The sequence below is a fragment of the Mugil cephalus genome, chromosome 8 (genome assembly GCF_022458985.1).
Source record: "Mugil cephalus isolate CIBA_MC_2020 chromosome 8, CIBA_Mcephalus_1.1, whole genome shotgun sequence".
In the NCBI taxonomy this organism is placed as follows: Eukaryota; Metazoa; Chordata; class Actinopteri; order Mugiliformes; family Mugilidae; genus Mugil; species Mugil cephalus.
Window position 1 is genome coordinate 22,910,204 of NC_061777.1, and position 22,209 is coordinate 22,932,412.

The 22,209-nt window shown below is 43.5% G+C and overlaps 1 protein-coding gene across 3 annotated transcripts; it reads right to left on the reverse strand.

The window, feature by feature from the left end:
• Positions 1-275: 275 nt before the first annotated feature.
• On the reverse strand, positions 276-21,988 carry specc1la (sperm antigen with calponin homology and coiled-coil domains 1-like a). 3 transcript variants are annotated; one of them, XM_047592511.1, is made up of 16 exons: positions 21,827-21,988; positions 14,744-14,906; positions 14,516-14,654; positions 12,794-14,424; positions 12,187-12,394; positions 11,932-12,005; positions 10,001-10,176; positions 9,541-9,692; positions 9,117-9,235; positions 8,695-8,785; positions 8,077-8,166; positions 7,837-7,996; positions 7,601-7,703; positions 5,118-5,234; positions 4,960-5,019; positions 276-3,350 (listed from the first exon to the last, which is right to left on the reverse strand). In XM_047592511.1, exons 2-16 carry the CDS (start codon positions 14,867-14,869, stop codon positions 3,261-3,263), a joined length of 3,336 nt encoding a protein of 1,111 aa, XP_047448467.1. In that variant the 5' UTR covers positions 14,870-14,906; positions 21,827-21,988; the 3' UTR covers positions 276-3,260. The 3 variants fall into 3 exon arrangements, 2 of the variants coding, with proteins under 2 accessions (XP_047448467.1, XP_047448466.1); XM_047592510.1 differs by having other exon boundaries at positions 9,529-9,692; XR_007113290.1 differs by lacking the exons at positions 276-3,350; positions 4,960-5,019; positions 5,118-5,234; positions 7,601-7,703 and having other exon boundaries at positions 7,941-7,996; positions 8,695-8,804; positions 9,529-9,692.
• Between the last annotated feature and the right edge of the window lie 221 nt (positions 21,989-22,209).

The window sequence follows — 22,209 nt, forward strand, 5'->3', positions numbered from 1 at the left end:
TGCGTGTGTTTCCTCTCCAGGGGCGGATCAGTTAAAAGCTTGCTATGTATACAGATGATGGCGGGGGACACACATTGAACTTGCAGTATGAAACCTGAGACAAGGCGAATCGGACAACCCAGTTTAATCTAGACGTTTTGTAACGCTCCAAGGCAAACATCCAGGAATTATCCGGGGCCCGAGGCTCCTTTCAGCTTCATCAATGTCTAAATTAAGCCGACTATTTACTGGAAATATAACTTGAAGGATTTTCAAAACATGAAACCAGACCAGCATTTTTATTTATTTATTATTTATTTATTTTTACAACTGATTATCATTATAGTGTGCACTTAATACTGTAGCTTAGTCCCTTTAACACACACACACAAATACACTTTAATTCATTGCCAAGAGACAATTATAGCACTGCATGTAGAGTGATCAGGGTTTACTCACAGGAAGAGAAGGTGAGATGTATAAAAGGCAACAAGGAAACAAAAACTAAAGCAGGTTCAGTGAAGTTCTCAGAGCATTTTCAAGTAAACAATGAAAAATAAATGTAGCATGATGAATTGGACCCAATGCACACTAGTGTTCACATTTTGCTTTGCTCCTTCTTGCACATTTATGGTCCCTGACAATGTAACATCGTTGCTGCATCATGTGGAGGTGGAATGTGCTTGAAAGCTTTCGCCAGCCATCTCAGTGTTCATCAATCGCTCCATATCAGCACACATTGGACCTCGTAAAACAAAACAAAAAAAAACACAAACACAAAACGGAGTCTGAGGATCACTAAAGCGTGACCAATACTCATTCCTCTTCCAGGATTGTGAGGTTTCAAATCTCTCAGATGTTCCTGTCAGGAGCAATAAAACTCGAGGGCCAGCGGTGGAATCACGCACAAATAAAACTGCTGGCTGATAATCCTCAGCATCATGGCATCACACACGCACAGACACACACACACACAAAAGCTATCAACAAAGAGCTTTCAAATGTCATTAAATAACTCAAACTCACTCCATCTTATACAAAAACAAAAAGTCATTGTTGCAGGCTTGTGCTAATGTTAAATCTCTGGATTTTCTAATGCAGCTGCACATGCTGCGGTGACGTGACTTGGCAAATGGCAGGATGTGCTTCTAAATTACGTCGCTTCTACTGATACCAGCTGGCAGCTACATCAGATCCCAGTCACCTTCACTTGACACAAATCCAACTTCAGCTTCCCAAAATGGTTCATATTCGCTATTAGTGTTCCTCAAGACACTTGCTTCAGAAACCATTTCCAGGTCACAGAGTCCTCAGCTAAACTATTAAGGCAGGAAATTAGTGTGGAATACAAAAAGCTTATCTCAGTGCAGCTGCTCACTGTGTGTGTGGAATAAATTCATATACACTCAAACAAAGCAATGGCCTCACTACAATGATAAAAAAAACTATGGAAATAAATACAGTGAACTTGGTGTGTTGAGGCACAATTAACACACAGCAGTCAGACTGAATTTAGGCTAGTTAAATGGCATTATGTGCTACACAGTATCTCTCTAGTAATGGTCCGTTAAACAACATTTTAAGGCCAGCTAGAGCACTAACACACAACCCTATGAAAGAACGGGTTATCCATTTATTACGTGAAACTGTCACATTTGCAGATGAAATAGCAGAAGTTCTGGAAAATATTCTTATTTGTAGGGATCAAAACCGCTCTTAGCATTAAGACTAGAAACACTCAACTCTGTCCAAAGGAAACAAAATCTGCCAAGTGGCACCTTAATGTGTGTTGTTTAAGTCGGTCAGGACAAGGAAATAGTCCAGAAACACCTGAAGCTGCACAAGTGGTAGCCCACTGCTCCAGATGCACAGTACTAATGGAATGGTCAAAGGAAGGAAATTATTTCCCCATGTGAGATCAGTACAGTATAAAATAAAAAACAAAACAAAAAAACAACTAAAGTTCTCACAGCAGCAGATGGTCAGCAGCTTTTTGTCCTTTGGACTGAGTCACGCTAGTTTCTTCTCCATATCTAGAATTGAATTGAAGCTAAGCTAAGCTAAGCTAAGCTAAGCTTAGCTGCTCCTGGCTCTTGCCTTATATCCAGTCGTACTGATCGTCTCTTCCAGTTCTTAGGAAAGAAAGCAAATAAACCAATTAAACAAAACACTGTGTTGGCGTACAAACGGCTCTTTACCTACAAACACGTTTCCCAAAGCTAGAGCTAGTTTTCCTCACATATATTGGTTATGATGAAATGATGCTGTGTGCCGTATGTGCCAAATGAAAGAAGTGCAAGATGGCAAATGCTGGCCTACAAAATGCAAACACACAATATATAATCTTAAAGTTTAGCATTTAGAACTCCATATACATAAAATGGATATTAGTCTACCTTCATGTGTCTATTAGTGAGAACCCATCATAAAGAGTGTGTTAGTGCTCCTTAACAAAAGAGTGTAGCGGAGTTGTAGAACGTACTGTAGCAAACTCATGATGAAGCACTGTTGCGGTAGCCGTCAGTCTGTCCTGATCATCTATGTATGCCAGAAGTCAAAAAGCTCTGAAGTATTTGGCAACTTCTCGGATCTTCAGCTTCACAAACTGTAATGAAAGAGCTCATTTCCTGGTCTCCTGCATTGAAACTCACTCACAGGCACTTTATCCATTGAAAAGTGAGGCATCTTGTATCGTACTGTAACATCTGGAAGACGTGGTGCAATAAAAGAAAAAAGTTTATGGTCTGTCCAAAGGGCTGTTAACCTTCAGTTCGCTGTTGTGTAAGAAAATCCCCGAAAAATATCCACAAACTAAAGATCATTTCCAGAGAAACATTCTTAAAGCCCAATTAGTTTGAACTCCCCTTTTACAGATCACAACATCCTAGAAACTGAGCGAATATCATAAGAGAGAAAAAGCCAGATAGAAGGCACTGAGACTTGGTTTCTACTTCATGCTGCTCCTTGATCTGATCTGAAGACGGACTTCTGTTCGCTTCATACTTGGTTCACCAGGCTTTCAGAGAGTCACTTCTGATGGCTTATTAGTGTAGCAGACATATTAGCAAGCCCTTGGACTACAACTTTACACTTGTGCCTCCTAACTTGCACTGGGAGGAGGATGTAGTTGTGTTGTCGTCGGTTAGTGTTGCTAAACATGCAGTGTGACAGGGTGTTGCTGTGATGTGAGGGAGCGGGTCAGCGAGGCTGAGAGGTCGCCGAGCTCAGGAAGTTTGGCTATGATTGTTCTGCAGGAGCGAGGAGAGAGAAAGACGGTGACGTCAGGTCTCAAAGTATTTGTAGATGGCCGTCACGTACGTCATGACACTTTGCCAGTCTGGTCTCTCCGTGTGCACCATCTCATTGATGTCCTGGAAAAGACAAAGAGACAGAAACCACGAGTTTAAGAGGCATGGACACACACATACACGCACACATCAACGACAAAGATCTTCAGGCTAACTGTGACACCCTCCTCCACCCCCCCGGACTCTTTCTAGATAATGCCAGATCATGGTGTTGAGAAACATCTGTGTATTTGAATGTTCAGATTAGATTAAAAAAAAAAGAAATACAAAACAAGCCTTCTGTGCGTCACTTTGTTTATGTCCAAACTAAACAGTCGACAAGTGTGGCTCGTTTTTCTGCTGATTAAACTGCTGCTGAAAAGGATCAGAATAATGCAAAAGGTGTGGGACACACGGGAAAAACTAAGGCCAGAGGAGCTCAGACGGCCTCTTGTGTCACGGCCCTGAGATAGAAAAAATATTTATAGGCCAAAAAGAAAATACACCTTAGATAAGGGTGAAAAAAACATATAGGCAGGGCCTTGGACTCTCTTTTGTTGGGCGATATGTTTGCGGTCCTTTTAGCCCATTATATATTGTGGTAAGGGTTGGGACTAAATCTGGCATCTTGTTATATGGGTTTATCCTTTAAGGTTTTCAGTCATGATGTATTAACCAACAGTGAACAAAGGTTTGCCCACTCATCCAAGTAGCGTCTTCCCTTGGACGAGGAGCGAAATTTGTACTCGGAAAAAGTCGGAAAAAGTGTCGGCAGGGGAATTTTGTGACCTTTAGGCAGCTTTTGTTACCGTTCTCTCTATTTGTTTCTGGCCACCACGCCAAGCGGCTGTACTTTCATGTTTAATTGAGAGACGTGAAAATGAATAAATGAATGAGCTATTCCTTTAGTTTGTTTGAGGTCAGTATAATCATTTTGTCTGCACGCTGCCTCACAGTATCGTGTACAGAATGTCGTAGATATCTGGGACACAGGAATCCATCTTTGATTACTGCTATATATCAACTCAAAATGGTCTCGATGTTTATTTTCCATTTCAAACACACGACTCAAAATTCACTACTTTTGGAATTTCCATAAGAAAATTAAGTGACGTTCTAACTAACTTCTAACTGCACAGCCTAAAGTTTGTAATGAGCGGCGGAAAGTTTAGTAAGTTAAAAGCAGAACTGTAAACAGTCTCTGCATGAATATAAAACAAACTGTAGTTCATCTCAGGGTAATGATCACAGTGTGAAATCAGCTGAGGGGTAGTTAGAATGTGACAAAAATAATGAGGTACAAGCACAAATAAGAGGTAACCATCATACATTTGATAAACATGTTAAAACCCTAGAGATCTGCCGCTGGTAACTGTTTCTTCCCCCTTTGGTCAGTGGAACTACCTGATTGGCTACAACCAATCAGGCCTTTGTGCACGGATATAAAAGAGGTGGGGAGCTGCAATTCTGAGCCTCATAGCAATTTATTTCACAAACCTGATCATGTGTTTGTGTCCCTCTCGGCTAGACCTTACGGTATAGGCCATTCTAAATCATGGTTAGGGTTGCCAACTTGATCCTTTTACAGCCCTGTCCCCCTAACTGAGGACATAACAATCACCTGCACAGATTTCTTTATGCATTATTGGGATTCGATTGTAACAAAGCCATTTTTTATTTCTGCACAGCTTACCAAAGTGCATTTGATGCCCACACTCTCTGCAGCCTGGAAAGCTAAGGTGAAGTTTTTCCTCTGAGGAGACAAAACAAAAGTTCAAGTGACACATAATGAAATGTGAAAAACTATAATTGAAGTTCAGGGTTTTTCCCCCGCCTCTAAATTCTGCTTGCCTTCTCTTGGCTGGTGAGCTCCTGGTAAGGGATATGTGCGGGCAGGTAGGTGTGCAGCACTGCGCAGAAGGCCAGTCCATCATTCCAGCTGCTGCTGAAGTTGGTAATATCAATGTTCTGAAAAACACAGCGACGATCCATTTAAACTCTGATTTAAAGTTGGAGACAAAGGCTGACGGTAAACCAGTTCCTGTCCCTGATCCCAAATAGGAAGGTGCAGCACTTTATCTTGGGATCATGAATGTCACCACTGGCTGCTGTGCAGCTTTCGACGCAGTTTCAAACGATAGTAGTGTCCCGATAAATTGTGCTGTCATGGATCTATTTAAAATGATTAATTCGCAGGGAACAGCAACACAATCTGATGACAGCCCTGGGGTTTTATATGAAGCCTCGGCATTACTCATCCATATCATATCTATCATCTTTTCCATTATCAACCGTCATCTGGCCTTTAAAATGAAAAAACGCTTCCTGAACACAACGGCTGAAGTCATATATAACTAGATGCTCAATCCTTTCAATGAGCTATAATCTACATAGTACGCACTGAATCAGAAAAAGCCTGGTGTTTTTGCTAGTTGGGCAACTCACAGGATGTGCCAAATGTTCCACACTTCCTGGAGAAGACCCGAGGTGCCATGGTAACCACAACCTACATCAGTTAAAAGGGCTAAGCAGCACTTCACTGTGGGGAGTGATCACTTGACGCACCTGTTGATTGTTATTTAAATCATTTCTAGGTCAATGCTCACACGTTTGTTAGCTGCACTGCAACAGACAAACAACACCAACAAAGACAGGGCAGACACCACAATGTTATGCAACCACCAAAGGAAAAAGACACATTTATATTCAAGATTTTTGTTAAGTCAGACTACAGTTTTACTATTAAGCCTTTTTACACCATATCATTTCCTGATCATGATTAAAGGCTAATAGCTTGGAGCTACGCACACATGAACAACAAGTAATTCTGCCAGTGGATCAGTCTAAATAAATATGGTATATGAGGCAGTAATGGAACAGAGAGTGGCCACAGTGAGCTGCACACATCCAACTCCTTTATCAAGGTATGAAACTTTACTGTGCCTTGAAGCTGTGTGGAAAACTATTAAAGCTGTAGGCAGCTTTAAGTTTGTTGCACCACGAGCCCTCATTAGCAACAAAGTTTCACCAAACCAATAATTTCAAAGATTATACATCCAGCACAGGAAGGTGCAACAGATTCAGATTCTGACTGACTCTAAACGACCAAAAGGTCTCATGTTACCACCTCAGTCAGTGCGTTTACATGCAGAGCTTAATCGAGCTGTGCTCAAAATTCTACTTTCTCACTACGGACCTTGTCCCAGTTTACATGCAGCGCAAGAAAATCAAATAACTGTTCTCCTCCTCCACACTAGGTGGCGATACGTGTCTTTCCAGCGGGTTAATACCACGTTAATACTGCCCGATTTCCGGGTCGACCTATTACGTGATATAATAAACTAGAGTCGTTCGTGCAGCGGACCGGCATTTCAAACAACAATCAGATGGATAATAGTACATTTTTTAATCTTATACGTAATGTTCACGCTACTTCTGGTGCAGGTAAGATCCGCGCTATGCATCAGACGGCTCCGTTTCTCTTCTTCTTCTACGCCTGGCTTTAGTGGACGTGTTTGTTCCGGGGTCACACGCCAGCGCAGCGGTCGTGGAGCATGCGCACACGCATTATCCGATGAAAACTGATTCCAAACGCATTATCCAGGTGTCTCAATCGGACAAAGTTCTCCTGTTATAGTCCGATTAAGGCAATAATTCGTTTTTTTCACGTGCATGTAAACGCACTGACTGAGAACACACTGGCAGACTGAGACAGGTGGTGTAAAACTTGTGATAACCTGTAAAATAACTATGTAAACACATCCAATCAGCTTCGTTTCTCTCTGGTGGAAATAAATCCATTTTGTCTGCACATGATTCTGAAGAGTAGCAGAGAGGGACAGAAACATGTCAAAAGGGAGTTGTTAAAAACAACAACAAAAAAAAAAACACTTCCAATCATCTTGTATAATAAACCAACACATTCAACTTTTGTCACCTCCAGGTACAGACACACCAAACCGTCATAAACAACTACAGGCAACCGGTCCCGGCAGTAGTTCGCCATCACCACGAATCGCTGCGTCTGGGCTAAAAGATTAGAACTAGCACACACCTTCTAACACTATGTGAAAGGAAGTAACTCTTCATACCAGCAGGTGGCAGTGGTCTGCATTTGTCATTCAAAGGGGAAACAGGAAAGGCTACCGTCAGCCGGGAAGAAGAAGCCTACAAACTAGAGCCAGTCTCTCAAGAATCAAGCTGATCAGATTGTCAACTGTTGAATGAATTCCAGATGATCGCGATGTCAAGAAAATATTTGTGTATTTGAATGTTCACATTGGATGTAAATAGGAAAAAGGCCCTCTGTGTGCCCTCCAAACTTTGTCATTTACCTGGTAGCCCTCAGTTTTCTTCTGACACCACTTTAGCAAAGCATTTCTCTTGGAGCCTCCATACTCTCTAGCCAGAGCCGACAGTGGATCCTTTCTCTCTTCTCTGGAATGGACGCACAAGCACAAGAGGCATGTAAGCAAAGACTAAGTTTGTCGGTAAGCTTGCACACAAATTAAGCGAATTATGGGCAAATTAGCACAACACACATGCGAGTCAGTGCTTGAACGTGTGGTACCTTAGGCGGCTGCGTGCTGTGGGGGTGACTGAGGCGGTGGGGGAGGAGGAGGACAGGGAGAGAGGGGAGGAGGCTGCACTCATAGCCATGAGAGAGGTTGAGGAGGAACCGTCCGAAGCCGACATGTCCCTTTTGATCTCTTCGCTGCTCCGGCGAGACACTGCTCAAGACAGGGGAGATGGTTATAGTGCCGAGTCACTTTATAAGAAGGTTATGATAAGTTTAACTAGCATCTCCAACCTGAGATCGTCTTGGTGGAGTCCATGTTGGAGACCCTCTGGAGGGCAGAAGGAGGTCGGCTTGCTGAGGTTCCCCTAAGAAGGTGCTCAGCTGTGGACACATCACAGTATTCACATCACATGTAGTGCAAGTAACTCCATGAGACTTTCAGACTTCCTCTAAAATTATAAGTAACGGGGTCAGTGAAGAGCTACATTCCAGCCCCCCCGAGATTAGGGAATACCGACGCACGAGGCTGTCTCATTCACCAAGAAAACAATAAATCTGAGAAAAGTAAACGCAACATGGGAGGCTATGGCCAAGTCTGCACGTTCACATGAAACACTTGAACTCTGTTGAGATGATTATATCCCTCTTATCATAAACGCAACACAGAGGAAACCTGCTAGCTCCCAAACTCCAGGCCTCTGGGAAAACAGTCCCCTTATATGTCATCAGAGAGGGGGCGGTTGATTCCCGTTAACAGTTACGATGGAGGCCGTAGGCAAAGCTCTCTGTCGCATTCTGATTCATATGTGACACTAGAGTATTCAGATTATTTGCATAATTACAACCACTAAAGTATAAATACCGCAATAGTTTGAACACATAAAACAGGTGAATATAGAGTACGTTTACCTGGCATGCTGATGTCTGTGTAGCTGGGCCTCTTGTCACTCAAGGAGGAGAGTGGCTTGGCTGTAGACATAGACCCACTTATGGAGTGTCTCTGAAACAGCAAAGACGCTCTTTTTATTGTATTGCAAAGCAGAAAAAGTTTTGTTAAAAGAACAACATAGCAGATATTTCTGAGTCTCAGATTTATGGGAAATGCTTGACATAATAATGTTTAATATGTCCTGTTTGTATGCTCACATTTTGTCATTGACATCTTTATGAAGTATTTCTAGCTTCAACATGGGATGGTGAGATTTTGTAGTGTAAGCTCACATTGCTATAGCCCGCAGTGATGTAGGCTCTGTCTAGACATTTTGCGCGAGTATAAACCAGGCTTTAAATGTCACTGCGCACATGACGAACATCTGATACAAAGCCTGTACCTGTATGGGTGAAACGGCAGCGGCTGGAGGCGTCTTCATGGGACTGGGGCTGAGCGGCGTTCGTGGTAACGGGGAAGCCGTCGCCGTCGGGGCCACAGAGGCGCCATTGGAAGGTGGACCTGAGTTAACACAGGGGACTTTATCATTTGTAAAAAATCATGTACACTCTTGATATAATGTCAGCAGCCCTGTTATTAATTAATCTAAAAAAGTATGTAATTAACTTCAAGACAGAACAATGCAATTGAATGCCTCTAGCTCTTTATCAAATAATTACACTTAGAGAGCTAGCGTGTGTATTACAACCAATTAAACAGTTATATTATGTTTCATGTTTGAGATGTGGGAATTAAAAAGACAACACAGCAGAACACAAACTGAGGAAACCAGTGTATCTTATGCTGTGTTGTACCTTGCGACGCACTGTCAAAGCTCTTGATGAGCGTCTTGACGGTGGGCGAGGGCTCTGAGGAGGTGGAGGATCGCCGGCTGAGACCCATCCCCTGTCTGAGAGCAGCCAGGTCCCTCTCCACTGCATTCATGTAGTTGTACACTCGGCCTCTCTCCTCGTCCTGCCTGGAAAACACACAGGACTGCACTCAGCGTGTACACTCAGAGCTCCTGTGCTGTCAACTTTTACACTGTTGATCGAAAATGCAATTCTCTCTGTTGTTTGAGTAATTACAACAAAATGTATTATTTATAATTTGGCCCGTGAAAGCAATTTTTCAACAGTGGGATTCATCACAGCTAAATGAATGCAAAGCTTGCTACTGACCACTTAGAAACAAAATTGAATAAGCACATTACGTGTCATTTAGAAACATAAGACAGACGATGGTAGCATGACTGCTGGCCTTTCTCCTAATGTCTGACGCTCTTACTTGCGGCTCTTGACCTCATCCAGCTCCTTGCTCAGCTTCTCGTTCTTCTCCTGGGCTTCCTGCAACCGGCGCCGTAGATCTCCGATCTCCTCCTGTGCTTCCGACTTGATGTCATTGGCAATAACGACGGCAGTCTGCAGATCAGCCTGGAATTGACGCCACTCCATTGACTCCTCCTGCACGCGCACACACAACGAGACAACATCTGAGAGCTCGATACAATTTATAATAATCATCATTAAACCGTGACTGTTGCATCCTACTCCGGGCGGTTTGCCTTTTAAGCCTGATGTGCCACATCACTCATTTATTTATATTAAACTCTTCCGTGAGCACACCGATTCCTTATTCCATATGAGTAAACAGAGACGAGCATTAGGATTCATGCTGAATCACGCTTGTGTGCACCTGTTGACCTTAAATGCAACGTTCACTCTCCTTTTTGCTCTGGTTGGGCCCCTGTCAACGACTGACTGAAATGTCCGGCTTTCCCATGATTCCCAGCTTCTTTTGTCCGTCTGCATATTTGTGCAGGCCGGACAAATTTTAAAAATGTTTTACGAGTTTTATAGCTGCCTGCTGGGTCCGGATGAAAGTTAATTAAAATAATCAGATGAACAATACCACGAGAACTCAGCACAGTGGCAGTACGTGCAGGTGAACATTGGTTTTATCCAATTACATCCACAAAAGAATGACCAACCATTGCTCGGATCAGTCTCTGCTACTCTGCTTATTTTACGGTTATCCTGCTGTGGACCTGTGTAGTATTGACAGATGTGGTGGAAGGCATGGGATTTAGACAAGTTTGGAGTACCCTCTCCACCCAACATGTGGGTAACTTTTTTGTTGTATACACACTAGGGTCAATGGTTGGGGCCACTTGTGTATTTCTGATTACATCTTTTTGTAGACACAACAGCTCAGCCTTTTGTTTTCCATTTTTAACTTGAAAAAGATCCTTAGTCAGGCTTTGTTTAGTTATATTGCTTTGGTTTATTTGGCAATTACATGGTCAAATCTTTCCCCACTATTTATGTGGGGAAAGATTTGGTGTAAATCTGTTCAAGTTTTACCTTCGACCCTGACTCTCAGCATCCTTGGCTGTTGTGCGTTCTTCCCTAAATTCCCTTCATGTCACCTATAGATGTAACAGAGAAATATGCCTCATCTGAAAATAGATGGCTGTAATTCACAGACTTTCTCCAGGGTTTTATGCTTTTTGATTATTAGATATAAATTTGTACTATTTGAATGGTCTCTGCTTGCCCTCAAACTCATCAACCCTTCGTGCACTGATGTCTTGCAAATGTCGATGCTCCTAAAGCTTTATTTGGTTCATACTCCAGCAATGCATCTACAGGAAACCTACGCTGGAGAAGGCCACGTTAAAGACGGTGTTTAAACCGTGTTTAAACCGCTAAAACACTAGTCACCTGCGTTGAAATTATCTGTGTGTGTCAAACTATGCGTACTGGAACTTAGTGAGCCGCGTTGAAGTTAAAGATGCCGTCACTCCTAATGTCACTTTCTGACACACACAAAAAAAACAGGACACGCAGAGCTGATGGTGTGTAGGACGCTGAACAAGAGTGAATTTTTTGTGGCGGTCCACTCACAGCTGTTGTGGTCTGCCTTAGATTTTAGGAGGTGCACGTCTGGCTACACCATAGAAGTGACACACAACCACGTATCTGGTTTTACTTAGTAACGTGAGCAAAATATTTACATTAGTTACATTGCAACACTGCTGTGACAAAATGTTTTTTGTGCATTATTTTTGCATATGATGAGCCTTTAGACTTTGAAATCCATCACTGGACTTCCTGGATTGTATTTCATTGTTTCAGCGGTTCCTGAAGCAGCAAGTTGTTAACGAGACCCCTGGAAATTGCTGAGCGGAGCTGCTCTCAGTCTTAAAGGCCACTTACCCGCAGTCTGCGGTGGAGAATTTTAATTTCTCGTTCCATGTCATGCTTCTGATCTTGCAGCTTCTTCACAGAGTCTAAAACAGGAAGGAAATACATGTTGACGCTATGGTTTCAACAGTAAGTCATCAAAAGCACACAGTCATTGTATGCCACACATATCTTGCAGGCCGTCTCAGCAGACACGACTCTCCTTATCCCTACATGGTCACTGATTGTGAGAGTGCATAAATCTACACGTGTGTTTTCCATGCTTACTCTCGAGGTCTGTGATAATGAGGTTGTCGTGGAGCTTAAGAGCTCGGTGCTGCTCCACCTCATCCTCCAATTCAAAGATGGTTTCCTTCATGTCGGCAATCTCCGTCTCTTTTTCCTGCAGCTCCACGCGCTGCTTCTCCAGTGCGCGTGCCTGCTCGGCCATCTGCTGCTGCACCTGCTCCTGAAAGCCTCTGTATTCCCTGTCCAGCTTCAAAGAAGCAAAGAAAGAAAGTGCTTCACTTAATCTCCCACAAACCAGAACATAATGAGCTGACTAGCATGCAAGAAAAGATTTCACAAGTGTCGTCTTCGGATCTGATCAACTGTAATATTTTGTAGTAGGTGTCAAAACTTCTACTTCCTGTCACATCCCTATCACATTTTTTTTTATCTGCCCACATGCACAGTAATAGTTGAGTTACTAATGTGTGCCATCCATTGCTGGAGGTAATGAGGAGAATTTATGTGATATTTGTGTCTCTGACCCAAATACTATATTAAAGTTTCATTTAGGTCAAGCACCTCAGTTTAGCTCCTTGTGCCTTGAGGTAATTGATGCCCCACACTCATCTTCCTCCGTTCTTTCAGGCTTCAGGTTTTAACTGACCTTGGTGAACGTCTCCTGCAGCCGGTTGAGCTCCCCGCGAGCTTGTTCCAGCTCCTTCTGCAGCTTTGCGGCCTTCGCCTCGGCCTCTTCTTTCCCCAGCCGCACACCTTCCAACAGCTGGCAGATGTCATTTTTGTCCCCTGCAGTGTGAAGGGAGTACAGCTCGGCCACCCTCTGCCTCTCCTGGTCCAGCTGGGTTCTGCAGCGGCTCAGCTCCGCCTGGTCATTGCTCACCGCCGCCTTGTACTCTTCCAGCGCGGCCACCATGGCACCTCGACCCTGTCGCTCTGACTCCATGATGCGCTCCATCTGGTGGTTCCTCTCCTTCAGCGCTCCGATCATCTCCTGGGCCTCAGCGTTGTCCTGCTCAGCCATCTTCAATGTGTTGGACAGGTGCTGCTGGACGCCAAGCAGCTGCTCTCTCTCGAAGCGGGCGTTGTCGGCCAGGTCTGCGTAGCGCTGCTCCAGCTCCATGTAGCGGCCGCTCTTGATGTCCTCCTCTAGCACGTAGGATATATGATGCTCATCCAGCAGCGAGCGCAGGTATTCGATCTGTCGGCCATAGAGCTCCAGCTTGTCGCTCTGTTGGCACAAGGAGTCCATGAGGATGACCTTCTCCTCGCCGAGCCGCTCGTTCTCTCCGTTCAGCTCCTGGGTGATCTGCTGCAGGTCGGCCAGCTCCTGCAGTGTGGCCTGAAGCTCCTCGGCGGTGCTGTGCTGGTTCTCCTCCATCTGGTGGATGCGCTCCGTCAGGCACGCTACCGACACCTCGCTGGCATTGCCGCTGCTCCCCCTCCGTGAACGCTCCCGGCTTGGTGCACACTCGGACTCGGATGATGATGAAGCTCCAGAGGGGGCGTCCAGGGCATCATCGCTGGACGTGACAGCTTGGTAGACTTCGCTGGACTCACTGTCCAGGTTGTCGGCTGAGCCTCCATGCTGATGTCCTGTGAGCAGATCCTCCAATGAGCCGGGGGCAGAGCCTTCGACTGAGGATGTCAGAGTACCTGTGCCGCCGCCGTCACTGTGCCCACTGCCTGCTGCCAAGTCTGGGCTCAGGGAGGTGTAGTGGAAGAGCTTATCGGTGCCGTCTAGCCTCTGCTCCAGAGAGAAGCCCAGCGCGTTGAGCCGGTCTTTCAGCATGCGGTTCTCGCTCTTGAGCATGTTGAGCTCCTCTCTGATGGCCTGGTTCTGCTCTTGTAAGAGTATAAGAGTGGACTCCACATCGGCTGCTGTGATGGCTGAAACCTGGGGCTTCTCTTCCTCACCAGCTTCTTCCTGCTGTGGCTCTTCCTTCCCCTCCAGGCCGAGCTGGGCTCTCATGTCCCTCAGCTCGCTGCGAAGGTGGAGGATCTCCACGTCTTTGCTCTTAGCCAAGCCCAGCAGGTCTTTTACTTTGGCCTCTAGAGCCACCTTATCACTGATCTGGCCATCTGACTTAGACTTGCTCATTCGGCCCTCGGTCTCCGCCAGGATTTGGCTACGAGAGCGTTTTCCTGAGGCCACATCCCCCGCTACAGTCCCCGATACCAGCTGCTTTTTAGCAGCCGACGTCCTGGACGTCCGGAGACGGTCCCGTGTTGAATTTGGCTCCTTGGAAGTTGACGACGACGCTCGCTTTGATGAAGTACCTGGCAAGACAGGAAATGGTACTTCTTTTATTTCTAGTACGACGACACTGGAAAATATTAAATGAATTTATACAAGGGAAATGTCTGAAACCTGATGTTGTCTTTGGCTTGCTGTCTAGGGTACTAGCATTAGTCCCAACAGAGGCAGTCCTCTTGGTCTTTGTGACAGCGCTACTCGACGAATGATTCCCTCCAGCCATAGCTGCTAAAAGATCATCATTGCTTTTCACCTGAAGAAACAGAAATTCATTCAGACATTCACTCCCAAACAAGAAACTAATATCCAAAGCTTTAAGGTTCACCACGTCATGAGTTTCACCTTAGACAGAGGGGCTGTTGTGGCGTTTTTGGACACAGGCTTTCCGGCGCCAGCGGTGGCAGCAGCCTCTGACTTCCCCCGATCTCCGCTGACCTTACTCACCGCCGGCCGGACCGATTTCTTCATACTGAGGTCTCTGATGCTGATACATTTACAGCCCAATCTGTAGGAGGGAAAAGGTAACGAACGTCAGTGCACAGAGTGATGGGTCCAGTTTTCCATGGAAGAAGAATTCTTTCCACAGAACCTATTCCCTCAACACCAGACAACTCAGAGACCACATCAAATAGTTGAGCACTTCTAGAAACCTCTGTCTGCCTCTGTAATTTGAAGTTTGTTCGATATAGCTGGTGTTCTGAAGGCAGTAGTTAAGTTAACTTCCCCTCTTGATCACCGCTTAGTTAATGTGTACACCACAGTTGAAAAATGTTGTTTATTCTAAGTCATGATACTTGGACACCTGTGTGGTACTTGCGATTTAAATTATTTGGTCTTCACATTTGGTAGCTGTTAAGACAGCTGTAGTAGACCACCCCAGAACACAGGAATGTAGAATAAACAGAGCTAAAGGCTTCCAAGGGCCAACCAATGCCTCCACTAGATGGCTCTCACGTGTTTGTGATAGTTCAGTCAGTTCAGACTCCCATGCGCCCGTCAGCTGCAACGAGGATGACACTGATCAAGACTGCGTGGGGGTGGCTACTGCTGTTGATTTGTCTAAAACATTGTGGCTTTTCATTTGAGCGCTTTGCGCGGACAGAGACGAGGCAGCAAAAGCATCTTTCAAGAATCATGAAGAGTGATGATCAGCACAACCTAAAAAGGAAAACTCCTCCTCCATGGATCAAAATGAATCCTCAGAATGACAAAAGTGCTGGCTTATTCTCTGAGGCAAAAATGAGTGTCCGTTAGTCAGTTACCAAGAAACGATTTAATGCCACGGTTGTAAAAATTGCTCCCATACCAGGTCACAAGCATCGCTGCTCTATTTAAACAACCTGATGATCGAGAAAAGATTCCTGATAACAATTTAATCTGGGCAAATTCAATATACTTCAGTTGGCCGCATTTCAAAATGTGAATTGAATTAGTAACAGATGATAGAAATGAGGCACTTTTAGTTCCAGGTTCACCAATAAACTGTGTTATTTTGGCAGTGAACAGGGTGTTTATCCTGGCTGTAACTAAATAACAAAAGTATGTATACAACACCCAAGGGTTTATTCGTTTATATGCTACGTCCAAGTCTGAGCAGAACCTGACTTGATGCCACAATAGCATAAGAAGTGATTTGGGACACAGCTGGAGACAAAGAGTAAGTACTTTAACACAGACTTGGATGTCTTGAGTACTCTTAAGAGGAAAAAGTGAACTAAAGTGATTTATTACGCACAGGAAACTACCTCTGAGTCAGTGCTCTGTTGTTTTCCTGAGCAGCTGGCTGTTTGGATATGGAAATAAATATAATAAAACACCAGCAATAAATCTTGACTTTAAATAGAACACAGTGAAGCTTGACCAACATGCTGCTGCAGCAGCAGCACGAATGTTTAGAAAATTTGGTGATTAAACTTTCCTAAATAAACACATGCTACATTTAAACTTTTTAAATCAACTTTTTTTTTTTTTTTTCATTTAGAGCATACAAAGTAACCAGTTACGCACCCGCAACCACACAAAATAAATACTTTTCTGATCGAGTGCAGCTGTATTGGTACAGGTGTTACTTAAAATCTGTCATCCTGCATAAAAAAAATCTTCAACTTTGAGTCCTCACAGTGTTTCAGTTATTAAGGCTTTTTATTTCAGCTCTAATGGGGACCTAACATAAGCTCCTTATAGACACAAAATAAATGCCACATACTGTTAAGAGCTGCAAACGCTCCAAAAAAAAAAAAGTCTTTGATTCCTTGCAAAGAAAGGTTAAACAATACATTTCGCAGGCCAAATACAACTTTTGTTGAGCTCATTTTCAGTGTCATTTGCTATTTGAGCTTTATATACATCCGAAGCCTCGTGACTGAAGACTTTATCGATCCTGGGACAGAATTTACAAACCACCTGGCAGCATTTAAATCACGTGATAAAGTGATAAACTTTGTTTTTCCGAGAATAGGTCTCCTTTCTGAGTAGCAACTCCTGTACTGCACTCACACGTTTTATTAATAATCATCAACATATACTTCACCATTGGCAAGAAAGAAGAGGCAGCTTAAAACACACCCTCAATCACAGAACTACAACTTTCATGGGATTAATATTATCACAGGACCTCTGTGTTCGGAGAAACATGGTTGGTAATTTGCGGAGTAATATTTATTCTACAAATTGCAGACAAGGCTGATTAGCACAGGATTCACATCACAGACGACCTCTGGGCAGCATAGTTTTGAATAAAATCAAGAAAAACAGGCAAGATACAGCCACATGGATTATTTCCAGATACAACTGAGTTCACAGACTAATGGAAAAAAGATCAACGAGAATAGGTACTGAGGAGGAGTGGTACTGGGAACCTTTTAAAAGTTAAAATAAGAAGATGTTTAGTAGGCCTGTCACATTAACAAATTTAGTTTATTTTTTAATATTATTATCAAAATTATTTTGAGACCATTTTTTTTTCACTAAAACAACAAAAACAATTATAAAAATAAAATAGACTCTCAGTAAAGGGTTGCAATTCTTTTGTTAAGTGAGCGCACACCATTTTGCACTGTTTCGTTTGTGTTTACTTTGTCGAACAAACGCCTCAGTGAGTGTTGACTGTCAGGATCTCAAGTGCTGAGAACGATGCATAAAGTGAACCCTCTCGTCATCCAGCCTCTTTGGTAGAGACAGACAAGTTCCTTTACATTCATCGCGATTAATTGATTATCGTGACAGGCCTAATGTTTAGTTGGTGAATCTACAAAGGGGCATAGAAAGAAAACAGGTTTTGGGAAACTTTTTATAGTCGTAGTTCAAATCCAGCCTACATGGATGTGATGGCAGAAACATTGTAGGAAGAAATCAGACCAGACCGCAGTGATGGTGCAGTAAAACAGGACGGGGACACACCAAACCATCATCAAAGAGCAGCAGCCAAGGCCGACTGTGATGCTGCCTCACAGCCAATGAACGGCTGGTAGATAAATTCTGCATGTGAATGAAAGGAAATAAATCTTCATCTCAGCAAGTGCCAGTAGTCAGTATTCATCATTCAAAAGGGGAAACCTGAAGAGCTGCTATTAGCTGGGAAGATAGGAAGAGCTTCAAACGATCACGCAGTTCTGGCCTCTCCTGAATCATGCCGATTCACCTTTTATCACGTTGTTGTGAAGCACAAAGAACATTCTGTGCGTCTCTTCAACTTTGTTGTTTGGTCCAATTAAGTCACTGAGTTCTTCACATCACTGCTTCTCTAAGCTGAGAGATCATATGCACCAATTTGCTCCGCTGCCAATTTAACACGCTAAATCAGTCGAAAAGTTGGAAGTCTGAGTCGTGGCGATGGAGCGGGACACACCGACAAAAAAAATAGAGTCACGGACTCTCAGACAGCCAGACAGTGGGAAACGGCTGACCGTCGGATTGGTGTGTCATGGCCCATACGCTGGTAAAGGTGAACTTATGTTTATTGACAGAATGGACACAAACAAAAAATGAATCTGCCAAAAAAACATAATTCAAGTGTCAAATGTTTCTCTTTCAGCAGAATGATAACCAAAGCACGCAGGCTGTCTTGGACAGGAGAGCATCAGACTCTTCAAATGGTCCTTCCAGAGCACCATGGGGTACCATGGACAAATAAATCACAACTTGTCTGTGCTCTAATGTGGATAAAGGAAACGCTTTCCTGGCTGAAACGAGGAATCTTTCATCACTACTGAAGAACCTAACAAATGTAACTTTGAGGGAATATTTCAACTATTTGGACTGCTGTGACTCTGTGTCGCAAAGTAAAAATGGTTCAGGAGAACAACGTGTTCAGGGCGAGTTCAAGTTACCCACCCTGAAACTTGCAGGACTTAAAGGATCTGTTGTTAACAACTTGGTCCCAGATACCACAGCACATCTAATGAAGCCCATGCCTGGACAGGTTAGGGTTGTTTTGATGGCAAAAAGGAGAACCTGGCAGGTTGTCATAATGTTATGGCTGATTAGTGGATAAAACCTGAAACAAATAACTGGCAGAAGAGCTATTGTTTGTTTTCTGTCTCATCGAAGAACAATCATCTGACTTTGCATGTCTAATTGTATTATATGTGGCTTTTATTTCTGCGTGTATGTCATTATCCATAACGCATATGTTTCAGTTATGCAGGGCCAGCCCCCCCGCCCCAAGTACTGTCATGTGTACTCAACAACTAGCCAGCTTTCTGAATAGCTGAATGTGTGTCAAAACAGATGTCTGAAACAGAGAGCTGCTAGCTGGAGCACAGCCCCTTTTCATTGAATGTGAATAGACGTGGGAGCGCAGTCTGGGGACCAACAGAGCAGCTAAATAGGGCAGAATCAGCAGCCTTTTCTTTCGCTCTCCCACTCTAAAAAAACAGCTCGTCACCCTGTAGATCCAACAATCTCTGATGGCTTTCGGTCTGACGAGGTTCAGCTGTGAAAATGTAGTCCAAACCTATTTGTGCTCAACATTTCTTCCGTTTTTTCAAGCCCTAGTGATGAATTACTGTATCGCAAACAATACGGTTTGTGTGACAGAAAAAAAACTGCACATTATTGGCCTGGTTGTTCATGATGCACTGGTGTTTAAATATAGTTAAAGTCTTCAATGAAAAGCATCGAGTCCATCGTGTTTGTCTGAGACTGGCAGACCACTGGACCGCGGGGTTCTCTCTACAAACTATAATATGATATAAATTAAATGTGATTATTTATCGGTAAATTCACACTTTAAACCAAATTATTCATATGAGCAACAGTGTGTAACCTCTTAGCTGTGTAATGTAAGTAGTACGAGGCTGGAAGACAAGGACACCTATGTCCTATTTCCAATTAAAATGGTACAGTATTTGATTTCAGCATTAATGAATGCAATGGCTCCGATCCAAGGCTGTCCAAAGGAACAAGTGACCAGAGCGTCCCTTTAAAAGAAGCTGAACAAAAGCACAAGACTGAGAATGCGGACGAAAAAGAAACAGCCAGGGAGCAGGAGGAGGTAAATGGGGTGGGGGTAGTAAATACCCCCTTCCCTGCTCCCCTGCCTTATTCATGCTTTAACTGCGGGGAGGCACTTCCTTGCCATAACATCAGCTTCCTGTGGTGGCGTCTCACAAAAAAAAAAAAAAGTCAACCCCACAATCCTGGTGACTGTACGCTCAAGGACAAGAAGCCACCAGTCTCCCCGAGACAGAGCAACCACTGTCAAACTCTGAATTTAATTTACCGAAATATCCCTCTTGCTATTTACACACAAGGAAGCACAGATGCAATCACTTCAGCAAAGAAACAACAACCACCAGCATTTTATTGCCCAAATTCCACATTTGAAATCGTTACCATCGACCTGTTTGAATGTTCTCAGTCATCCAGGTCCAAGTATACCCCAAAACCAGGAAGGCAACTTGTTGGGTTTCTGGGAGACGTTTTGTGACTCATCTGAGTAGCTTCTTGAGTTAACTGATTGCTATAGATCCTCATCATGTGAGGTTCAGGTGGGCATCACCCGCAGATGTTCCTGATAAAAATCCAACTGCCACCAGTCATTGAGATCTGATTAAGCCGAGTGGCCGAACATCATCCAGAAACCCCAAAAGTCCAGTTTTCTTTGTTTCTGCTTTGTTTTTCAGGTTAAACCATCAACCTGTTATCGTAAAGCGAAACCATCCACGGCATTTATGTATGTATTTGTGAAGCAAAGGCCAAGGTTTACAAGACTAGAGAGTTTGCTTCAAAATATTTTGTCTAAAAGCAAAAATCAGGCCAAGACCAGGCCAAGACTAAACAGTAATAGTTCATAAGTCATATCTCTTGGAAAATGATTCAAAGAGGGGCCGGGGAAATATTTCTTTTTCCAGGCTATTCCAGGAAAGCAGGGAAACAGCTGCGGTGACCTGGTTAGAAGAGGTGAATGAATGAATAAAAACTTAGAAACCTTTAGAAAATCTCTGAAACAGTCAAACAAAAGACACTTGATGAACTGCCACATCAGTTCAGTGCTGACCCTTCTCAGGGGGGTGGTGGCACATTTACATTCTTTTAGTAAACACCAACATTAACAACACTACGAATAATGTTAGCCCTGGACCACATGCCCTGCAAATATATATGCTTTAAAACCCCAACTTTTAGCTAAACGCAACAAAACTACCCATGCAAATATCGGTATTATAAATAATAAGAGAACAAATGGCAGCTAGTTAGCGCTGCGGTCCGACACGCGCAGAATTTGACAAACAAAACTTCCTGTTTGGTTACGCCCTTTCAAACCAAAAGCACAAAGGTCAACAACTTCAAAGGAGACGACGATAATTACACCAAACTTCACGTATAGCTCACACCAAACTTCACGTATAGCTTAAACACAGCTAGAACAATAAAAAAAAATGTGTAGAATAATCGATGGTTCACAGTGTTTACCATACTAAAATACGCATGAATTACAGAAGTGGTTCATATTTAAATGCATTGCTGAAACAAATAACAATAATTAAAAAATAAATAAATAAATATAAAAAAGACAATCAGCTTTTAAATAGTCAGGGCGTCAATTCAAGAATAATTTCGTTTAAAAAAAACAACAAACTTTTACAACGATGTACAACTGCGCCGCGCTGCGACAACGGTCGACTTATTTTGAAATTACCCATAGTACAGTCCTTCGACAGTCTGCTAGCTTTACACATGAGCTAAATTCTGCTTTGAGGGGTAAAACAATTACCAGTACTATGTAAAACAAACAAAACGAAGAAAATCAGTGCGGGCGTGGTTAACGTAACTTCGCAGTAGGGGCGTGCATTTTGTTTCAGTCAGCTAATTTACCCCAGCCATGTCAGGGAAAAGAGTGCTAATGCTATCACTGGGCTAACAATGTTAGCATAGCCGGCAAAAAGACAGCGTTGCGTCAGTAAACAAATTAAATATCCATACCGAGGGTTGTCCTAATTCGTCCAGTTTGATGGAGTGAGCAGGGCCCTATTCACGTCCATGTGTGGTCGCTAACAGTTTGCTAATCCCACAACTTCTGACGGCAGCATCGGTTTCGGATGTCAGATCCTTTCTGTTGGAAGTAGCCGGATGAGCCTCAGCCCCCTCCCCTGGTTGCATCACCTCAGCATCACCCACTGTGCATGGGGGGGGGGGGGGGGGGCACTTAACTATCTCCCATATGATTAAATACTCAGTCATGCATTATCATATAGACGGTTTATAAAGTGTACAATCTATATTAATTCATTGTTGCCCCCAAGGTCCTCCTGGAGCAGGGCCAAAAGGCTGGATAACCTAGTCTGACACACATAAAAGAAATCATT

What these genes read in the sequence shown, in the direction of transcription:
- specc1la (XM_047592510.1), bottom strand. Translation starts at nt 14,869, where the DNA reads ATGAAGAAATCGGTCCGGCCGGCGGTGAGTAAGGTCAGCGGAGATCGG. An exon ending in TGCAGGAGACGTTCACCAAG is followed by an intron (nt 12,395 to 12,793) that starts GTCAGTTAAAAC and finishes GCTTCTTTGAAG; the next exon opens with CTGGACAGGGAATACAGAGG. An exon ending in ACAGCACGCAGCCGCCTAAG is followed by an intron (nt 7,704 to 7,836) that starts GTACCACACGTT and finishes CGTCCATTCCAG; the next exon opens with AGAAGAGAGAAAGGATCCAC.